This window comes from Rhipicephalus microplus, chromosome 1 (assembly GCF_043290135.1).
Source record: "Rhipicephalus microplus isolate Deutch F79 chromosome 1, USDA_Rmic, whole genome shotgun sequence".
Taxonomy (NCBI): domain Eukaryota; kingdom Metazoa; phylum Arthropoda; class Arachnida; order Ixodida; family Ixodidae; genus Rhipicephalus; species Rhipicephalus microplus.
This window is the reverse complement of record NC_134700.1, coordinates 215,189,576-215,211,612: the sequence shown is the minus strand read 5'-3', so window position 1 is coordinate 215,211,612 and position 22,037 is coordinate 215,189,576. Positions and strand designations below refer to the sequence as shown.

General features: G+C 47.1%; 1 protein-coding gene across 7 annotated transcripts in view; it reads right to left on the bottom strand.

The window, feature by feature from the left end:
* The window catches only part of Su(var)2-10 (E3 SUMO-protein ligase Su(var)2-10), a 128,277-nt gene that overhangs the window by 79,744 nt on the left and 26,496 nt on the right, over window positions 1-22,037 (bottom strand). For 4 of the 7 annotated variants that reach the window (XR_012894644.1, XR_012894643.1, XM_075891305.1 and 1 more), the window contains exons 1-3: window positions 9,664-10,459; window positions 3,937-4,316; window positions 1,825-1,909 (exon numbers count right to left, since the gene is read on the bottom strand). Coding sequence is in view for 5 of the 7 variants with exons in the window: in XM_075891305.1 (XP_075747420.1) it covers window positions 1,825-1,909; window positions 3,937-4,316; window positions 9,664-9,929 (731 nt within the window). In the remaining 2 variants the exon portion in view is untranslated. Of the gene's footprint in view, window positions 1-1,824; window positions 1,910-3,936; window positions 4,317-9,663; window positions 10,461-22,037 lie in introns of those variants that run through there. The other 3 variants (XM_075891306.1, XM_075891308.1, XM_075891307.1) reach the window with 2 other exon arrangements.

Here is a 22,037-nt window from a genome sequence, read left to right as displayed (position 1 = left end):
CACACGACCGCTACTAAAATGCAACCAATGCCGATCAGGCCTAGTCTGCCGTTCGGTATGCTGTTGCAGAAAGTTTGTCCAAGCCATGAAGATCCAGCATCAAAACGACCGCACTCAAGCTCTGAACCAAGAACAGCATGCATCATACACTAAGTTCGCATTTGTGGCCAGATCAACAACAATGAAAACTCGCCAAGCTCACCCAGGACAGTGCACTGGCAGAAAAGGCGGAAGCTCGCGTCACGAAGCTATAAAAGGTTATAAATGCACAGAAGATGTAGCAAACACGATATCTGTAGCAGGCACAATAACAACACTTTTTCTGGGAAGAAACTGTTAAGCGCAACTTATAAGGGCGTGATCACACATGCTATTTGAGCCTCTCGCGGCCGAAGCCACGCTAGCGACATTTATCCGCGTCGTTGCCAGTGTAAAGGGTTAAGCCTTTACACTGGCAACGTCAATTAGTTGTCAATTAGCACTCGACAACGCAACACGGCCGCAGCAGTCCGCTTTCGGGCACCGCCCAACAAGGGTGTTTCGTGGTTTATAGTATTTCACGGTTTTTTTACTAGAAGTCACACGTATTTTTAAAACGCATGAAGCACTATATATTGAGGAATGAGGGAGCTTACTCTGTTGAGGTTTACTTGTCTTTACACTAGGGTGCAGCCCTATGTTCAGCACGGAGCCTAGACCGTACCTACTCAGGCGTGGCTCGATGAGAAGAATGCTCACGCTTTCACCACGTGCGATGTACAGTGGTCCTTTTAGCGAAAGCAAGGACAACTTTATTGAGGGAGAGAATTACGACCCTCCACCAGACAGTGACGACAGTGCTGAGAACACCTTTGTTCTTCTGCAAAACCTGAAGTAGCAACGCCAGCCAGTACCAGAGAATGCTTTGAGAGGTATCATACGCTGCCCCAAATATTACCAAGGAAGTTGCCTGCTGAATGCAGGAGCAAAAATAAATAACCGGTCAGTTTTTCTGCCACAGTTCGTGTTAGCTTCATGATGCCAGAAACTGGCGATATAGTTTTGGACTGGTTGAGGCGGAAAGTGGGTAAATGTTTTGGACCACAAAGGGTTAAATATGACAATCCCCGTCACTGAGACAACCACTCTTTGCAAGCCCACGCTGCGTGCCATGGTCTGTTTTTCCTTTTCGTTTTCTTCTTTTCCCCCTACTTTGGTTCACTCCACATCCCCTCCTGCTCTGTAATTAACTCATCGCTTGCTCTCCACAGACACAGCTAGCGGGCTTCCTTTCAGATGTGCACCGCAATTGTGAAAGATTTTTTGACAACTGAATTATAATAACCAGTCTGTCATCTTGGGGGACTGCACAATAATCAGTATGCGTCTACATGGGGCTCCATGGGAGGGTGGATGGGAGTCGAAAAAAGAACTGCACTGTAACGGTTTTCTACACTACAAGGAGTTACGTTATATGTGGTCTACACAATACTGAAAAAAAAAATATACAAAATTTTGAACATTCACATGCCCCTAGCCATAAGCTTAAAAGCCAACCACGGTAGCACCCATTTTGTATAATCCAAGGTAGACCACACTAATTAATTATCGCTGCGCTAAGCAATGGCTTTTTGTGACAATATTCATAGGCAAGTAGGACGAATCGAGGTCGTCAGACAATCATGCAACTGTGGCAATCAGTCCGACTACTACGCAAGCACAAATAAGAACTAACTGCGACCACTAGGGTACAGGCAAACAAACAACTTTCGAGTTATGACGCGAAGTGAGAACAAAAGCATTCACGATAGTACTGTGGCTTTTCACCACGCAAATTAAACTTACCTAGAAGAGTTTATGTCGTTTACTTGCTGTGGTGTGAAATGAAACACAAAGCTGTTCTCCTGAAACCTTGTGTTGTTGTTAGGCACTGAAAAACAGATGGAATGAAGAAACAGCCGAGTTGAGTTGAGTAATGCAAGTTCTAGAAAAATGTAGCGTACTTACTGCGTAATTATCGCACCCCCCACATTGCCCAACAAAAATACGATTTCTTTTTTTTTATGAGTAATTATCGCACCCCCGGAGACTGCCACAATAATGTCGCCTGCTCGTACCAGCCCCTGATGATGATAGTGCGCACCGTCTGGCGCCATCTTTTAAGCATCAAGCGTACTATTATTGCACGGAAATTCAATCCAAGCCAAGCCAAAGTGGCATGTGCGCATTGCAGCGTGTTTTGTATGTTGTGTCGATAGTCTTGTCAGGTTATGGGACAATACTGAAGCTACACGGCTGCTTTCAAGTTGAAAGTGATAGATCATACACTAAACAACGGCAACAGGGCCGCCAGTAGGCCCTTTGAAGTCTACGAGTTTTGTGTTCACTACTGGTGACGGTAGCTGAAAGCCACCAAAACGCGTTTGGGCCTGCCGTGTGCCTAAAACTGGGATTGATGGTAAACTTTATTTCTTCAGAAGGAAACTGTGGACGATTCTGTAAAATAGCCATCAGCCCAATACTGACGTCCTACGCTTACCTTTTCAGGGCTCCTGTTGAGCGACAAATGCTGCCACTACGCCCGCATCACCCATAAGCTTTGCGTATGGTATTCTAATTCTCGACTATGCTTGCAGTTTTTGCATCTCAAATAAATCCTGCCTTGTGTTGAACCTGTGCTTTTATTGTTGAGGTAAGTTTTAATTGGTACTTCTCAAAGCTTGCTGTTAGTTGCTGGTATAAGAATCCCGATTTGCGGCCACTTTTTTTTTTTTTCGCAATGTACGTTTTCGTGGAAAGTTTTCGCCGCGTGATTACCGCACACCCCAACTTCGCATCGGTTTTCCGCCAAAAAAAGTGCAAGGATTATACGAATAAATACGGTAATCTGCTTCTTGGAAGAAACATTGAAGAACGCACATATGGTCAGCTAGTGCCAACTGTGACAGCCCTTACACACAACTCTAGGTATTACAGGCAATCACAAGATGGCACAGAAGCAGTGGGACATTCCCTAGTTCCCTCCATGCAAATGGTTGTGGGTCAGCTACAGTTCTTTAGAAAATACCACCCATGAGCTGACTATAGTCACACAACTAAAGTTAAACTAGAAGAATGGAAGAAAGAACACAGTGAAAAGACTATGTGAAAATGACACATTTAAACAATATATGCCAATCTAAAAACACAGTACACACAGCCCGTGTGGCAAGGCAATTTGCACACAAGTATTTGCTGTTTCACCCCCCCCCCCCCATTTTTTTTTCTTTGTGAAAGTTGTCATTTCCTCATAGTTTCTGAGCCAGACTTCATTAACCGATGTACTGTGGCAGCCTCATACAGAACAAGGTGTTGTGGCTTTAGAAGCCACAGACATGAAGTAATATTATAGAACATGTTTTCCGCAGATCATCCCCTGTAGCTTTTCAACTTACGTTTCAATGTTTGCATTAATAAACTTTGTAACAGTCTACACCTTGCACCAAAGACATTTATCTGTGGGCACAAATGGTTCCAGTGCCGTGTCCAACTAAGGCGACTGCACTCTAAAAAAAGTGAGATGATGGTAGCTGAACAACAGCACAAAAAACTGGACCAAGAAAAAGTAAGACACACACAGAGCTGTACTTACCAATTCGATCATTGGAAGAAAGATATTGTTTTTCAAACCTGATAACAAGAATATGTATTTGCTCATTGTCAAAAATAACACAGCTTTCTAAGCTTTGTACGTTCTCACGATTTTACAATAAGCATGTGCACATGCTTGTGATCAGGGCAAAATTTTTTTTATGGTAAACTCGTTAAGAAGTATACCATTGCACTCTTTGCTTTCCAGGTCCAGTTTCTTTAGCACTGTTCTTCAATAACCTCGCCTTTCAACCAACCCGCCCAGTTCACCACACCACTTCAGAGGATACTGCTCTAATAAAAATACCAGGCTTAAGCTGTACTCACTCAGACTTGCGGGTCGGTGGAGTTCAGCCAGAATGTCATAGAACGGCAGCTTCTTGAACCGCACATCTGGATGGACGGGATACGAGTGTGCGCCAAGACCTACCGCCGCGCCACCAGGACCCATAAGTGGTGGTGGAGGCGGCGCAATGTGGTGAAGCTTGGACGAGTAGTCCCCAGAATGCAAGGGTGGTGGACCTGCCCCACCTCCCACCCCGTGGTGGCCCGCCATCAGGCTGCTTGCCCGGGTGGCTGCACTGGAAGGCATGTAGGAGGCAGGACCCTTGAGGCCACTGCTGGGCGTGGCAGCGCAGAGCCTTGGGTCGGCTGTGTCTACTGTCGCATGAGAGCTGGTGCCCGCGGTTGAGGACGGGAACCTGCGCCTGAGAAGGCTAGTTTGAAAACCACCACCACTACCACATAAATTTTTTTCCAAGAATTTTCCGAAGCACTATCTGAACATGATCGGCACTTGAATCAAATGGCAACAATAGCAAGGTGGGCTATTGGCCTTATCTGCAAGTCATAAAAGTGAGGCACAGTCCCTTTATACATTTCAAAAGCATAAAGGCTTACTTCAGCGGTTGTAAGCTTTATACGGAAAAAAAAATGGTTTTCAATGCAAAGCCTCAAATTTTCTTGGTTTTTCTGTAAGAAGTTAAAATTGCTAAAACCGTGCATATCGCTTTTTACTCTATCCTACACTATATGCAATAGATTCTTCGCTGTCATAGGTCCTCTAAGAGAACAGTGGAAGGTGATGTTCAGCTGTGATAAAGTTTGTTTTATGGTAGATTCCACTGGAATAGCAGAAACACTCCAAGGCACACAGGGGCTCTTCTCAGGGCTGCCGTGGTTCAGTGATTAAACAAGACCAGCAGCACTATCAGCTGGTGACAAAGCATGATCAGTTTTGCTGCGCGGAGAGAGCGGTCAGTCACAGTACAAACTGCTCTTGCTTTAAAAGCAGCGAACGAAGTTATGCAACTTACACACATCTACCTTTCCTCCTCTGTGTTTATTTTGCTTGAGCAGGCAAATGTAGCAGAAATTGCAGCAACAGTGTGATCTGTTTTGGTCCTAATGAATGTCACGTCCTTTATACGAGTAAGGTTTGCAGAAATTGTGCAGCAGATCTCAATAGTTGAATCAAAAGGTAAAGCCACAGCCCCGCCTTCTCGCCTTTACCACAAATGGAGACATTAGAACACGTACAATCCAAAGATCAGCACAAGAACAACCCGCTTTACCGCTATTCAACAGAGAACACTGGGATGTTTACTCCAGCTGTAAATAGAGAACTCCACTCTCCCATGCTGACACCCCACTCCTCACAACTTCCGACATCTGCTTGTTCTTCCCAGTGAACCGGGTTCACCATAAATCGCGCACATTTTTCTGCTTGGATTGAATGTTTTCAAACAACATATTGGTTCTCTGAACCCTCCCAATTCGGTAACCCAAGGCTCCGCACATGATGGAAAACTCAAGGCCAAAAGACACCGCATAACTTCAACGGGTAGACGCAAATTCGACAATTTATTGGAGCACTTGTGCAAAAGTTTTCACTTATGTTGCATTTAATGAAAGCCCTCAAGAGCCTAGAAAATGTACCCCTAAGCGAAACTACACCTTGGAGAAAAAAAAAAACCCTAGGCCTGCCCGGGAAGCACAGCACTGTCACAATGAAAGGTGAAAGAGTGCCATTTGTAGAATCCGTTGCAAATTGTTTTGGGTCTACTAATATAAGTATGCTTGCAAAGTTCCCACGGCTCCATTATTTATTTGGTGGCTTATGACAAAAAATTATAGCTGAGCCCTTTATAATTGGTGTGAAGCCTTTAATGACCTACTCATAATGCAATTCATATTGTGTGCGGCCTGGTTATACAAATTGCATTCTGTATGTAATGCACTTCCTTCTCAACATTACGCTTGCAGGGTTTCTGTGAACAGGAGTTTCGAGGACAGCCAGGGTCAGTGGTAGTTGTCCCCACCGGCGGCGGTGGGGAACAACTAAAGCATTGTAATCTCATCGCACCTTTCACTGTAAAAGTAAATACAGTAAATGCGCCATAAAAAATTAACTTTATTAACAAATTAAGATATTTTGTAATTAATTCCTATGTTTTGCACTTGCTCAGAGCCATTTCTGTATCTAGATTTGCATGGCAGTGTAAAGACGCCTTCAAGAAGCCCTCCCCTTTAAGGTTTTTTTTTTTTACCTGCCAAGACCACACACGGAAAAAAATGCGTCCACATCTGCTGGTAATGGAGGTTCTGTTTCGCAGGGGCTGCCAAGCATCTGCGGTTTTCTCTCTCCGAACGGCACAGCCAGTGAGATTGCTTGCTGCCGTTCATTGTGGCTGATGATGCACAATTTTGAAAATGAAATGTGAATATCTTTTATTACCTTTTCATGATTGTTGACGAAACGCATGCACTTTATGTCATTTAAGAACATTTTCGATCTAATTCACTTCATAAAGTGCGCAACAGTGGCCATTCCCAAAATAAACGTCGACGCTATTTCGACGGATCCCAACCAAAACATTGCTCCACCGCTACAAACAGTGTTCTCTCACCACTGATCTCTGAGGCAAAAGCAAACTCCCCCCCCGCCTCTTCCCCACCCACACCGAGAAGAACTCGAAACCTGGAAATCAGTGCACTGTGTGTCATTTGAAGTGGCCTGGCCCGACAAAATTTCCATGGGTCACGGCTGAAATTTCTCGCTAACGAAGATTCAGAGCACTTGCCGTTAGTGTTGTACGCTACGGCATACCAAGGGACTAGTTCTTTTGGGAGGAACAGAGGAACACCACAGTTCCACTAGGGATCTGCGTAACCTCAACAGTAACATGTTACATCTACGACAGAATGGCAGCGCAGGAACAGCGTTCCTTCTATAAGTGTTTCACGGCTTTCAACAAGCAAACACACGCTTGCTGCATATCATGCAGAACAGGGCAGATGGCAACCGCATCAGGCACATGACTATGCTGCATCTTGATTTTCACTTCCAAGGCCCCCCGAAGGAGCAGGGAAGCAGCCAATGCCAAGACTAACAGCGTGCCGAAAGGACAGCCGATTTTTTACAGCACACCTGCTAAGCTAGAGGTTTGCTTTCTTCATCTTCTTCTGCTTCACTTTCAGAATTTGTTAGCTAATTTGGGCAGCATGGGATGCAATAACTTCAATGGGCGGGAGAACAAGTAGCGAGTAAAATGGTGAGAAAAGGCAGGTAGGTTAACCAAGCTTTGGTGTCGTTAGCTACGCTACACTTGAGATATGGGAAAGGGGTATTAATAAAAAGTAAAGGGATAAAAAGAAATGACAAGTAAGAAAGAGATAAATAAATAGCTAGAGGATACGCAGCCCTCGCGTTGTCCGTTAACAAGCGCTTATGAAGTCCAGTGGTCCTCAAGAAGCACAAGAGAGCTTTCGTGACCTTGTGTGTATGCGAGACCCTCAGAAAGAGAAAGAAGAAATTTCTCGTGAAAAAAATTTGCGCCAGGCAAGCTTTGAAACTGTTTATCTACTATCCGAAGGCAAATGCTGTAACCACTGGGCTATCAAGTTTGCTTTTTGCTTTCATGGCATTCCTTTATCATAGATAGGAATGACACTTTGAACTGATAATTTCATTTTGTTCGTATTGCAGCCGAACACATAGCGCTAAAAAATCACCATTTCTCTCTAGCGAAATTATATCAAGTAATGGCCTTTTACAATCATACACTAAAAAGTCATTAAGAATGTATAAGCACCTCACTAATGCAAATATCATTCTGGCCGACTTTCCATTTGCTTTTATATATCTCTTAGCTACCTGGAGGCTCACAAAGGGGTTCAACTTATATTGAGGACGACGCAGCAAGCGATGGAAAGGAAAACGATAGGTGTAACCATCGGAGACGGGAACAGAGCACAGCGGGTCCGAGAACAAACGAAGATTAAGAATACCATAGTTGAAATTTAGGATAAGAAACGGACATAGGCCAGGCACACAGCGCGTAGCCAGGATAACCATTCATCCTTGAGGGTAACTGACTGGATTCCAAGAGAAGGCAATGGCAAATGTGGGATGCTGGAGGAAATCATTGGTTATGAGTTTCTCTGCAATATGCGTGCACGCTGGCAGTGCGTGCAAGACATTGGGAAAGGATAGTCAGGGTGAGGCGGAAGAACGGGGAGGGGGGAGGGGAATCATATGCTCGTATTCACAAACCAACCTCACCCTTTCCTCGAGTTTTCCTTATCGATTTTGAACTTTTATTGCACATGATGAACAAATTGGGCCAGTATTCATGAACCAGTCTTGTCCTCATCTCTCGCCCTGTTATCATTTGTGTGCCTTTACAGCGCATGTGTACAGTACAGGAAGGTGAGGAAAACGTGAGGTAAGGCAGAGGTTGGTTTGTGAATACCGGCCATAGAGTTTCTCACAAACTTATCTAGAGGAAAATCTGCCGCTAGTGAGCTGCTGGATGCAAGAAAATGACAGGATATGAGAGCTTTGAACTTGACTCTGATTTGTATACCTCGAAAACGCATCTGGCTTCACGTTGAAATGATTGATTTCTTACTAAAAGAGCACTTAACAAGCTATTTATTATTGTCATTGCACAGAAACTTAGCGTAAGAAGTAATTAACGGCCGCTAAACATGGCAGGCAGACAACAAAGCGAGCGTTCCCTCTACCACTTTCATGTCGCCCGTTTCTTTCGCCGTTTGGTTGTGCCATCAAGGTGAGTGAACTTTTATTTTAGAATATAATACACGTGAATGGGACCCGCTTATAAATGTTTCGTTTTAAAGAAGCTTTATTTATGCAGTCAAATTCGCTTTTGAGCAAAAGCCTCACTCGACTACAGCCAACACAAGCCTTGCAGATGCATACAACGCCATTCCCAGCACTCCACCCTCAAGAAGTTCGCATAGACGGCGGCACCACACTTCCCTCTAAGTATGAATGTGAGAATCTCGATGGGGAGAATCAATACAAAAAAAGACACAGGGAGAAAGAAAAAAATATAGAAGTAGTAAGAAAAGAAGAAAAAAAAAGCGAGAGAATGACTACAGAGGGACAGACTACTACACAAAGTTGCAAAAGTATATTCTGGACATTATTTTTCACTCACACTGAAGCATTGAATCAGCAATGATTAAACTTAAGTATAGTCCCTTTCGATGCGGTCACTTGTACAAGATATTTAAATTCTTGCATGGGTGGAGGTATTTCTATTTGAATACCTAAATCGCAGTATCCTGACTGCACCTTTGAGGACAGATGTGGAAAGAGCGGCATGTGTGGGACTTGAAATTGACGAGCACACAGGCTGCAGTCGACATGCTTGTAGCATGGCCGGCTGACTCTAAAAAATTCAACTCGAAGCGTTTATTTACCTACGCATAATCTGCAGTCGGCAATGTCAAATTCACATAATTTACGTATATTGATTACAACTCGAAGCTGGTAACTTTATTTCGCTTCAGGATTATCCGACACTACATCTTTATATTTTAAAAAGTTCGAATGTAACGTTAATGTAACGACGACACGTTTCAATCTCCGCAATGTAACTGTAACTCGTTACTTTCGCATTACAGGAACTTGCAACGGAAGCTCGCTCTAAAATTGGGAACGAACGATGAACGGGCTTTCGGTTCAGTGGTAGAGGAACGTGTACAATATTATTGTCAACGCACGCGCTAGTTGTCACTCACCAATCTGGCAAATCGGCAGCACGACATACTCTGGCACTCGACGCACTCTGCCGGTGGGAGCCAATCGCGCACGCGGGATGGATTCGATGACGACTGTTTGATTTGCGCGCCTCTTGGAACAACTCGGCGCTACGTCTCGAGACTTCGCACTCGTGACACAGTCTGTCGCTCAAGTAGTGGTTGCACTGTGCCGGAGAAGGCGTACCGTAGAGCAAGACTCTCCTAGAGTACTCATGGCCACGAAGAGGGCCGTCCTTGTCGCTCATCACCGTACTCGTCGCCGCCGTACTCGACACTAGGCCTAAGAAGCTCAGTCAGCCTGTTGGTCGTCGCTGCAAGCACTCCAGAAGCGGTTCGGCGAATTCAAACGATTATCGCACGCCGTGCAAAGAGCGACTGAGTTTCTTCTTGTCCCCGCGTTTTCCAGTCGAGATACGGGCACTTGTTGGGAGGCGCACAAGCTGCTTGCGACGGAACGCCGAGTCGAAAACCGCGCACCACCACCTCCATTTCGCCGCGTTCCATGGATCACCAAACGAGCGTCATCGGGGGCCGCAAGCAATGTAAGCAGCGCACGTGCAACCTGTAGATTTTAATCGAAACAAAGAATTGGGCGAGCCGTGCATCGGTGCCGCGCAGTTAACTTCGAACACGGGCGAACGCGAAAAATTCCACTAGCGTTTCAAACGGCAGCAGCCGCGACCCACGCGCGCAACGCGGAACCACAAGGCGCCTGAGGCCGCCTGGCGGCGCATCATCATAACGAAAGGCAGCCTTCGTGACTCGCGCAGAATCTCTCACGGAGGACGCAGTTCTCCTCGCGCGCGGCAGTCGCCGGATGATAAGGGATGGTAATTGAACTAAGCTCGCGCTTGTACACGCAAGTTGGACTCCTTGTGTATTAGTTGGCGCTGGTGCCACGTCGCTATGCAAAAGAAAATAATTCAAAATACCATCTCCATGTTGACAGCATGAAGGCGAACGGAGAAAAAAAAAAAAAAAGATCCCTCTACTTAGATCACGTCGACGCGTTTCAAAGCGGCGACGCTCGATACTTATAGGCGGTTAACAGCAATAATAGGGAGCTTTAGAATACCGTTTGCAAGCGCTACGGGCGTTGCGGGCGCCATATAAGTTTTATAAAAGCGTTTGCCCTGCTGCAAACCGCAACGCACGATCGCAGCGACACCGTAGCGCAGCAACACCGTAGCCTCAATCCAGTGTTTGCGGGCCGCGATCGCCGCACGCTATTTCGGATTTTCTGCGCGCGAACGCGGACTCGCGTTACGAAGCATGCGCAGTGGCAGCGACCGCACCGCAAGGGCTCGCGGTGCGCTATTCTAAAACTCTCTAATGTCGCAATGAATGAACAGATTTTTACGACCGAGTTCGTAACCATTGCATTTGCAAATACGCATGGTGTACGTAGCTTTCTAGGAAAGAAAAAAAGCTAGAAGCGGTTCTCTTCGTCGAATCTCGACAACACCTTATGTTTGATGACAAACAACAAATGCAGGAGAAAGGCTAATATCTTGACAGCAACCGACTCGGGAACGAACGCGACCAAGATGCATGCAGGTAGGCTACGAGAAAGTACTACGTGTTACGCATTGGCGTGAACAACCTTTCAAAAGTGGCATCAAGACGACACCACCAGAAGCAACGCCGTTTCGTACACCTCGGCAGAACACCACGAGAAATTTAAACAGAGCACTGATTGGGAGTTGGCCCGCGTTATCTCTATAGACTTTGCTTGAATGTGGCATTCATTAACAGCGCCAAAATTCGCATTTGTCGCGGCGACAGCGTCATGGCCAGTTTTGCACATACAGCTGACGTGCCTGCGCTGGTGTTCATTGTGGAAAAGGACGCTGCAGCGGCTCCGAAAATTCAAAGCGTTTCGCAATCCTCGTGCTTTCTCTTCATTCAACGGCACAAAACAGGCGCGATTCCAAAGATGCACGTTTCAGCTTAGCAAAGCCACAAAGGATGTCTCGCATAAAACCATTAAGATTAAACCAAGTATGATAACGCATATTAACCTCGCTGGGTTATGATTGGTTACTTCGTCCCGACTCAGTTGGTTCTCTGAATTATGTGATAGAATGCTTTCTCTCTATTGGGTGCGACCTCTGGCCGTATCTTCAGTTCAAAACAGCACCTATTTCGCCACTGATATTCCTGGATTCACCTAGCACAAACCAAGCGACACAAGATCCCTTCAGCTTTCCCTGTGTGCTCAATGTCAATTGTTGCGCTTTTACGTCCCAAAACCGGAAGCCTCAGTGAAAGACGCTTTAGCGTGGGGCTCCCGAAATTTTGGCCACCTAGGGTTGGTTCTTCAACGTGCGCCCGAAACTAAGCAAACGGGCGTCTCGCATTTTCGCATCATTTTTAAAAATGCCGCAGCCGGGATTCGATCCCACGACCTGCGAGTCAGCAGTAAGGCACCATAACTACTGGATACTGTGCTCGATTTTCTTTTCTTAAGCGGGATAGATACGCATCAGGACAGTGCTGCGCAACTTTGATTTAGCGCGCCAATAAAACTCAGATGACATAAGAACTTTAGAACAGTGTGAATGAACAACGCCAATGCAATTGTGCAGACAGAATCAAGACACCAATCAACAGAGGGTTCACTGAATTCCCCAGCCAAAAAAAAAAAAAAGTTTTCCACAGTGGAACACATAAGTTCGGGCACTTTGATTGGACCAACACTGATTACACATTCTGCTTGTCGCTGCCACGCTCCGACTCTGATAGGCATTAGCGTGAATCATGGGGAAGACAGGGGATACCGAACCGCCCCCCCCCCCCCTTACAAGTGCGCCCCCCTTGACATTTAGCTTTATAACATTGCATATCTCAATTACTTTTAAGCGTAGCATATTAATCTTTCTTTAAAAGGTGATTATTTATTAGCGTGTACCTGCGTTCAATACATTTCAGCTGTGCGAGACTATAAATATAGCAAAAGCCCGCTCAACCGATTCAAAGAAGACTGAATAGAACAGTGAAACTGCTAGAGCTTGGGCGCCGTGCTTCTTTTTTTTTTTTTTTCTCAAAGCATGATTTAATTGGCCGTCACGGTCTCACTTGTGTCCCCCATTGCGATTGTTCTGAATTTACACCACTGCCGGCGACAACAATCGAGTTCCTAAATAGCACTGTAGGAAACCCTACGGCTACAACGAACAACCCAAGAAACACTTGTCCCCACCACCCCGAAGGGATTCGTGAAGAAATGAGGGTGCATTTCTAGCGCCGAGAGCACACGGCGTAGTAATTTTAATGGCGTAAATTAATTAACAGACGAGTATTTGTACCGCATAACCATTTATTTACACATTCATCAGCCAGCAAGCGGCCGAGAGTGAGGCGCGCGCTATATAGCCCCGCCGCGATGGTCTAGCGGCTAAGGTACTCGGCTGCTGACCCGCAGGTCGCGAGATCAAATCCCAGCCTCGGCGGCTGCATTTTCGATGCAGGCGAACTTGCTGTAGGCCCGTATGCTCAGATTTGGGTGCACGTTAAAGAATCCCAGGTAGTCAAAATTTCCGGAGCCCTCCACCACGACGTCTCTCATAATCATGTTGTGGTTTCGGGACGTTAAACCCCACATATCAATCAATCCATTTACCTAAAAGCGAGCGGACGGGAGAGTGGAGCGCGGGAAAGGAGAGAGCGAGCGGCGAAGCACTGCACCTGGGACTCAACTGAGGGGGCAGAAATGCCCCCCTCACTTCGAGAAGTTCGAGCGGACTCTCGTACACTACTGGCTGCAGTGTTAGCTGTGACAGTTGCCCCTTCCTCTGACTGAGAGCTCTCAACTTCTATCTTCCCTTTTTTTCCTCCCCTCTTCCCACCCCCCACAAGACACTGCGCCGTGCTCCCTAACTGGCTGCAGAAATTAGGCGTCTTTCCTCTCCTCCAATCACCACCTACCTTCTCTCCAGACGACACAGGGAGCACGGCGCAGAGCGCGCGGTTGCTAGGGGCGACGATAAGCGCGCGCAGCTTGAGAGCGGATAGATAACGCCTGCCAGCGCGCGGACACCGACGGGCGCCCTACCATTCGCATTTAAAAATGCCCGGTCCGACCCGAACACGTAGCCAGAGCTGCAATAGGAGCGCGTGAGAAGACACGTCGGGACGTCTTCCGCGACAAGCAAAACGGGCGCCGAGGGTCTGCAGCGGACGACATCACCCGACAACGGACGCTGCAGGAGCGACGTCCATGACCAAAACTCGCCAGGTCATCGGTCGCACTCAGAGATCGAAGTTCAGAGCGCGCCGAAGGAACGTTCCGAGCTGGAGCATAGAACCAGCTAAATTTCGACCAGCCAAATGTGACAGATACCATAAAAAAAGCTCCAATCCAGAAATTCACTAGTCACGAGAACGCCGCGCCCACCCAATTAACGGATTACAGGCGAAAATTATGCAATAAGCCTGGATTTATTATATATTTCCTGCAACGGCTTCCGCATTCCGGGCCATCTGCAAGAACACCCGCGTTAGCACGTCGCCCAATCCCGAAGGCAGCCGAGACTGATCCGGTATCCCTCCGAGCGGCTGACGCTTTCCGGGTGACGAGTGCGCATGCGCGACCATTGTATGCGCGCATACGGAAAGAAACCACGTCATATTTCCGTAACGAGTTTCAGTAGCTTGCTAAAAACCTCTATTATCGTCCGAAACCCAAACAATTTTAACTTCACCAATGATTCACGCGATGCAGCATCACCCCGGAGACTGGTAGTAACCTGTAGTAACCTGAAGTGAATGATCTAGTGAAGTGAGTGTGGTGTCAAGGGGTGGAGTTTAGGGTGTCTTAGAGTAAAGGCGGCCCAGAATCTCATTGGCGGCGAAACATCGCGCGGCGCATTAAGAACATTCCTAAAATACGAACGGCGGAAGTATCGAACGTACTACGTTCTGTACGCCGCTGCCAAATGCAGTGCACCAGTTACCTGCCACCGTAAAAGAAGAGAGAGAGAGAGAGAACAGAAAGGGCCAAGCTGCCTTTTCTCCTGGGTAACCCCGAGGTTGTGCCGGCCAAAAGCGGTATAGTACCGGGTCGCCAATCTTGCAGGAAGACGCAGGGGGACTTTTTGAATAACTTTGCGGGCGCAGTCCAGCACGCACGGCTCACGTCGAGCAGCTGGTCACGTAGTTCATTCAGGCGGACGCCTCTTCTTGATCTGGTCGACCTCCTGCCATTTCCCCCTCTCCTCGACCCTCACACGTCATTCACCGCGTCATGAGAACGAGGAAGCAGACAGGAACCGGTTTGACACGATTAGGCGCCGACTACTCGAGCGGTCGTCAGGCGCTTACAAAAAGTGGAAAAAAATGCGCAGCAGCATTTCGGAACTCACGAAGCTACCTTGCATCGTGTCGGCGCGTAGTTCGAAATGCCAACGGTCATACGGGTAAATACCGTACGAACATTATTTCCCGAAGCGATGACCAAGATCCAGTGATCGGGAGGTTCGTAAAATCGAGAAATCGACACTGAAAAGCTACCACAGAATCGCATTTGCTGCTCACCACATTGCGTCGTGCAAAAAGCTCCCGAGGGCAGCCTGTGGATGACACGAGCAGGCTCCATGTCCAGCGTTACAGAATTTTTTTTTTTCGAGGTGTGGAGCACCTTGATCTGAAAAGGGGGGCCGGACAGTGGGAAGTGGTCCATCTTATGCTCCGTATACCACGGCGAAAAAAATAGTGGGAGGGGAAGGGGGGCGAGGGCCCGGTGTGCCACCCCCTCCTGGCTCAGAAACTGCAGTGTCGGGCGATGCAGGCCCGCTGGACGGTCATGTGAAGCCGCCTATACGCAAAGACGTGGAGAACGCATGCAGTCTTTGTGGGCCGTGCGATGAAAGTTGCGAGGAGCTGATCAGTGCTACCTGAAGCATCAACCATGAACGAACAAAAGTAACCACCGCCGCCCCTAGCGCCCATTTGGCCCCACAGAGCACTACGGAATGCCAAGCCTGTTGTTCTCTGCATGGGCGCGGCGAGCTGCCTCATCAAAAACAAAACTAAGGCCATAACTAGGCGCCTAGATGGTACGACGAGCGACAGCGTTGTAGCTCCAAGTAAAACACATCTGTGAGAAATTTAGAAGGAAAACACCACAAGAATAACTTCTGTTAGTGGGGTTAGGTGGCATATAGTTCGTTCGTTTGGGTTGACGACAACGCTGAACCCACCGGCGAAAGGAGATTTCTTCGTAAAACCCAGTTTGGTTGTATCGACAGTCAATAGCAGACAAATATGCGAAACATGAAGCGATTTACGAGAAAAAGTTGCCAAACCAAGGTCCGTTGCCCACGATGAGGGATTCACGGAGAAACATCAGCGACCAGCACCAATCCTACACCTTTGACGGAAGCTGTTTGAGGAACACATTTGTGCTCAAATGTACTACACAGAAGCAAGCGTCAAAGGGATGCTCACTACCATAAGTGAAAAATCTGTACAAGAAGTCACCCACAGCAGTAAGGAAGGAGCAGCGAAGGTGTCCGCAGAACTTTGTGCAGTAGGGTACTGACATGACACAGGCCCATAAGCAGAAAATATTTTAGCAGGGAGCAGGGCACCCCTTTGGCTGCGGGCTTGCCATAACATGACCTACAAGAACAACGTGCGAAGTTGGCTAACAATCCTCAAGACCATTTCACACAGATACGCGGACCATGAAGAGTGCTAACCAACGCACATTGCTACAGCACAGAAAAATATCCGAAATTCTGGAACGGGTCGAGACATCAATCCCCCACTTGCACCCCTCTCCGGACACTCATGGAAACCAACGTGCTAGTTGATTCCTACAGCGCAGAAGAAGGAAAAAAGTTCTGGGAGGGGTCGAGGCTAGAGAAGTGCACGGGCCGCAATTTCGCGGCCCGTGCACCACGAAATGAAGCCCATGGCAACAAAAAAATTAAAACGGATTTATTAAAAAGCATGCTGTCCATCCCTGTAGCTTCTTTTTTTTCAATTATTGATACAATTCAAGACTGAGTGCAGAACCATTCATAAATTATCATGCAAAAACAAAAGATTGTCCATAGATTCGGGCTTCGATCGAGTACATCGTTCCTGCATTACGTATCCTGCATCAGAGAAGTTGCGCTCGCTGCTGGCGCTTGTTGAGCTGGAATCGCCAAGATATTTCTTGCGATTTTGGCAAGTTTCGGATAGTCTTTCTTTCCCTTTCCAAAACTCAAGAATTTCTGAGTCGTAGCAGGCGCTTAGCGATTCAGTGCGCTAGTATTCGCCAACTTCATTCCGGTTTCTCCCCAAAGAAAGCACATATACGAAAAATGAGAATTTCGGCACATCATCTATATTTTTGGCTTGATTCGGGCTTTTCATCCGGCCACAGCCCGGCCCGGTAATTCAACAAGAAAGCCCAGCCCGAGGTGAAAAGACGTCGGGCTGCCCAGAGCCCGAGCACATCTCTATAGTCGAGGCATCAATCCCCCACAGTTCCCTCGACTGCTCAAATATTTTGTTCATTGACTGCCCCTTCTTCACCCCCCTTCTTGCTGACGCCCATGCTAGTGTCCCATTACGGGAAAAAAATAAACGAACACTGTCCGGCTATCGGCTTCGCGGAAGCAAGAAACACACGCGTCGACACATCTCATTTCTATTCCACCCCGACGCCACCATAGCGAGGCGAACCGGCTTTCAGCGTAGCGGGAAAATTTCGCCCAAAAATCATACGCGTAGGTTGGTCGACAGCTTACGAGTTAAATCAGCTCCGAGTAGACCTGGACGTCTCCGCACCGCGCGCCTACTAGCTCTAGACTCGACGCTCGCTGAAGGGATCGATTTCCCACCCGCGATGAACATTTTTTTTTAAATAGATGCATTTTTCTCTGTCTAATCGCAGGGGTGAAGGTAGTGAAAGAGCGCGGAAACGCCGTCGTGGTCCCGCCGGATTTTTTTAACGCGATGGGGATTCCCAGCATCCAGCGATGGTTCGTTGCTGCCAGTACTTATCTCGAAAAGGCGGTCTCTTCATTTTACTCTCTTTTAGGGGCGAAGCTTCTTATACCGGCACCCGTTCGTCCCTGGTAGTCGTAGTGTGTAAACCGTCTTACGATTTTTGACCTGCAAGGTTGTGCCAGTGGGAGATTTCTCCTGTGCGTTGTTGAACAATAAAAAATTCGCAGCATGCGCGTTAACTAAAAGCAGAATTCTCCTGTCTCTCATTCCCCCTTGGTAGCCATTGGCATGTACATTGAGCACTATCTGACAAGAAAGGGTTGCTACATTATACCCGCTGGGCGTAACCTCTTTCGTTTTAGAAAGGTCTAGCGAGCGTTGGGCCGCAGTGCCATGAATACAGTGAACTAGTATATACCATGAACTAGAGGTGGTTAAAGGTGGGACGTAAACAAGAAGCGCAAGCCGTAAGAAAGTGTGCGCGTGCCACCTCTCGTTTAGTCCTTGGAATGTCCGCTGAATGGTGGTGCTTCAATATCGAGAATATATGATGAAAAGATGCGGGTGGTACTTGGAGTGTTGAATAGATGGACAAACGGACACACAGACAGATTCATGAACGGACGCACGGATGGCTGCATGCACGGATGGACGCATGGACGGACGCAGGGGCGGATGCATGGACCAACACAGGGAAGGACGCACAGATGGATGTGCCGACGCACGAACAGGCGCACGCACGGACGGGTGGATGGACGCACGGGCGGCCACACAGACGCACGCATGGATGGACGCAAGCAAGAATGAATGAACGGACGAATGCTTCGCCCCACTCCCAATCATTCACTCTGTGGATATGCTGCCATTTTTTCCACTACCGCAATCCCCTAAAAAGTGAGACGCGCTTAGAACCCATAGATCTAACATACCACCAAACACAAACTGCAGTTTTAGACGATTAGCATGGGGTCAAGCATGACACCGAAGAATAAGCTTTCAGTAAGCTATGGTAATACGGTATACAATATTACCATATCGCTTCTTTCCTCCTCGTTGCGTTTTTTTCCGCTCCCGCTAGTGAAGGCACCCCGAAACAACTTATATTGTACTTTTTATTGCGATAGCAATTATATGGACAGTATCGGCTGGTTTATAGCACTGGTGTCCTTGTCTCGGCGGCGTCGTTCTGTTCTCGCATTATAGCTATCGTCGTGCCATACCAACTAGCCCAAGCTGCCAAACTCAAGACGAAAAAAAGCCGCCCGCGCTGGCCACCCAGCTCCTCCCGATGCCCCAACCGGATGCCCCAACCGACACGCGCTTATCTCCCACGCATACTTTGCCCCACGCATGGATGCGGGAGAGTTAGGCGCTTGTGCACTTGTGCTTATCCGTCGGAGGGGGAAATCCTGCGTGTTGGGCTTCCACTGGAATGATTGCGTTAGTTGCTTGGGCTATAAAGGTGAACTTCCCTTGCTGCGCAGGCTCCGTTTGCGAAAAGAGCGCGCTTTTCAAACACAGCTAAGTAAGAACTGGGACACTCGTTAGTTCGCACTCATATCTGTACCTCTGATTACGTTTCGTGTGTCATTTTTGTTTAAACAGCTCGTTAAACGTCGAACCGTAAACGATGTTAGCTCTCGTCCTGTGTGCGTTGTTTTCATGCATCATTTGTGCGTGAGCAGCCCGCTGCACGTTTCGATCTGCTAGCCATTTTGAGCGATACATACCAAGTTATTCCTATCGCATTCACTGATACGTCCTTGCGGCAAAACTGTGTCTTTTTTTTTTTTTTTCAGAATTAGAACGGGGTTGGCACGCCTCATTGTTGCCTCACTTACGCATTGCTAAGGAGGGACCCACGGCTCCAGTGACACATTTTCAGTGGAACTCGGTTAAGCTCAACGCCAATCACGAGCGAAAAGAGTAGTACAGTACTAGCGTACCATAGTTCAAAAATGAACTTGATAAAACAATGCAATGTCCCCACCCTAATCAAGCAACCAGGGTAAACTTCACCGAAACCGAACGCCAAGCTGAGCAAGTGATTACGACCACTTGGAAGACCCGTCTGGCATGCAATGTGGCCACAAGTTGAAACAATTTCTTCAATATTGCGGCAATGTTGTGTTAACATTTGTTGATACTAGGAATCCAAGATCGATTTTCACAAGGTCAACAACTTTCGTCGGCAGAAAGCGGAAAATTTCACGTCCAGAGCTGTCTGACCAACTTTTTATTTTATTTTATTTTATTTATTTATTTATTTATTATTATTTTTTTTTGGTAAAAGGAACCCCGAGGATACGCCGTGACCCTGCCGTGCTCATTTAGACCGGTTCTCAAATGGTTAGGTCGTTTGTCCGAGGAATAGTTTGGACGATCCACGGTACTTTCGAAGCAGCTGCCTGTAGTGTGTCCGTCTGTCTCGGTCGTTCCCGCTTCATCTTTCTGCTTGATTCACCCTTACTTAACTTTTACACAGCCTACAAGCCTTGCACTTTGAGAGAGTCAGCGTCTCTGGGGAAAAGGCAGACTACTTTCCTGGAAGCCTTGCACTTTGAGAGGGTCAGCGTCTCTTGGGAAAAGGCAGACTATTTTCCTGGAAGAATATTTTCCAAACGAGAACTCCTCCAGATAATGCCTTTCTCGTACACGGTGCGTCCAGCAGGTCCAACCCCACATATTTCAGTAAAGGCGTACGGACACAATTTTTTTTAAAGAAATTACTGCGAAAATGTCCAGTCTCACTGTAAGCTCTCCAGCATGCGGTGAGGAAGAGAGAAATGAAAGAAAAAGGCAAGGAGGCCTGTTTATATGGAAAGAATAGGTGGTACTGCTATTATGTGGTCAAGTTATTTGGGTGGAAATATTTAGGCATGCACGTGCACACTAGTAATTTTTCTGTAAATTTTTTTATGTGTAACACCCAGTTTCGCTAGCCGGCAATTTAAGGAAATCGTATTATTATTATTATTATTATTATTATTATTATTATTATTATTATTATTATTGGGACATTCCAAGAACTTCGCTCGTGTGCTCTTATGAGACATATGTAGTATACCCTCGAAAGGGAAACGATGGTATCATCTTTAACAACCCCCGTAGGACATGGCTCAGCGCCAGCTAACCACGCTCTCTTCGTTTTAGACAGCTCATCCATTCATCCCTACAGCTTCGTCCCCAAGCGAACGGTATATGCAATGCCATGGGCGTGGTTCAGCTAAACGTCTGACTGTCACTTGCCCGAAATCCAACAGTGCAGACAAGCGATCCTCCATACGACGTCCCTCTGTGTTGCCTTCATTGAAGCAAATGCATATCGTATGGTCGCGAGAAAAGGACGGAGGTTGATAATTGTCAATCAATTAATTCGACGTACAGGTAGTAAATGTATACACTGAAAAGCATGGTTGCGCTAAGGGAAACACCCATCCAACATTGACTCGGTCTGTGTGATTGCTTCACACCGGGTTGGAGAATGGGAGAGTGCAAAGACAGGCTTGCAAAACATGCCGCCAGAGCACGTGGTGGCGGCTTCGCCGTGTTACCACGTATATGAAGAAGATTGCAACAGGGCACCTTTTCCTGTGGGTTATTACGCAAGCACCACGGAGCAGAATACTGCAGTCATTCCACATCGCACCTGCAAGGCAATCGCGCCCCGCAAGACGTGGTTCTATGAAATCACAAGCTTGTAAAGCAGCAGACGTCTACAACATGCAGTGTAGAGGTTGCTGCTTTGAATTTCTCCACACTCTCCATTCATGGCACCCGTTACATAGTTCCAGGGTGTCTAAAAAAGTACACGCACACACACGATCTCCTTGACATTGCTTGTTATTGTCTGGGCGGGTGTCCTAAGGTGCTCCAAAATCACCGATATTTTTTGATATCAGATGTGGTTTCGGATATCGGAGATTTTTTAAATATTTTTCAAAGTAAACACACGCGTTGATTGAATTCAGAATGCCATCATCATGAACAATGCCAAACGCGACAGCGTTCCACGGCGCCACAAAATAATAATAATAATATCAGGTGTCTTAGGTCCCTACACCCCGATATGATTATGAGAGAAGCCGTTGTGAAAGGCTCCCAAAATTTTGACTATCTGGTGTTATTTAACGTGCACGGACATTACACAGACATTGCACAGTACACAGCCTCTACCACGTCGCCTTTGACGAAATGCGACTGCCCCGACCGGGATCGAGCCCGCGATCTTCGGGTCAGTCGCCGAGCACCAAAGCCACTGATCCACTGCGGCGGACAGTAATAATGCTGATAACAATAAAACAATCCCGTGCTTCTAACCGGGTTTTCGATATCCCTGGCGCTCATAGTGACGAAACCAGGGTGACCTAGTGAAGTCACCGAGAGCAGACGCTGCCGGCAGATCGAAC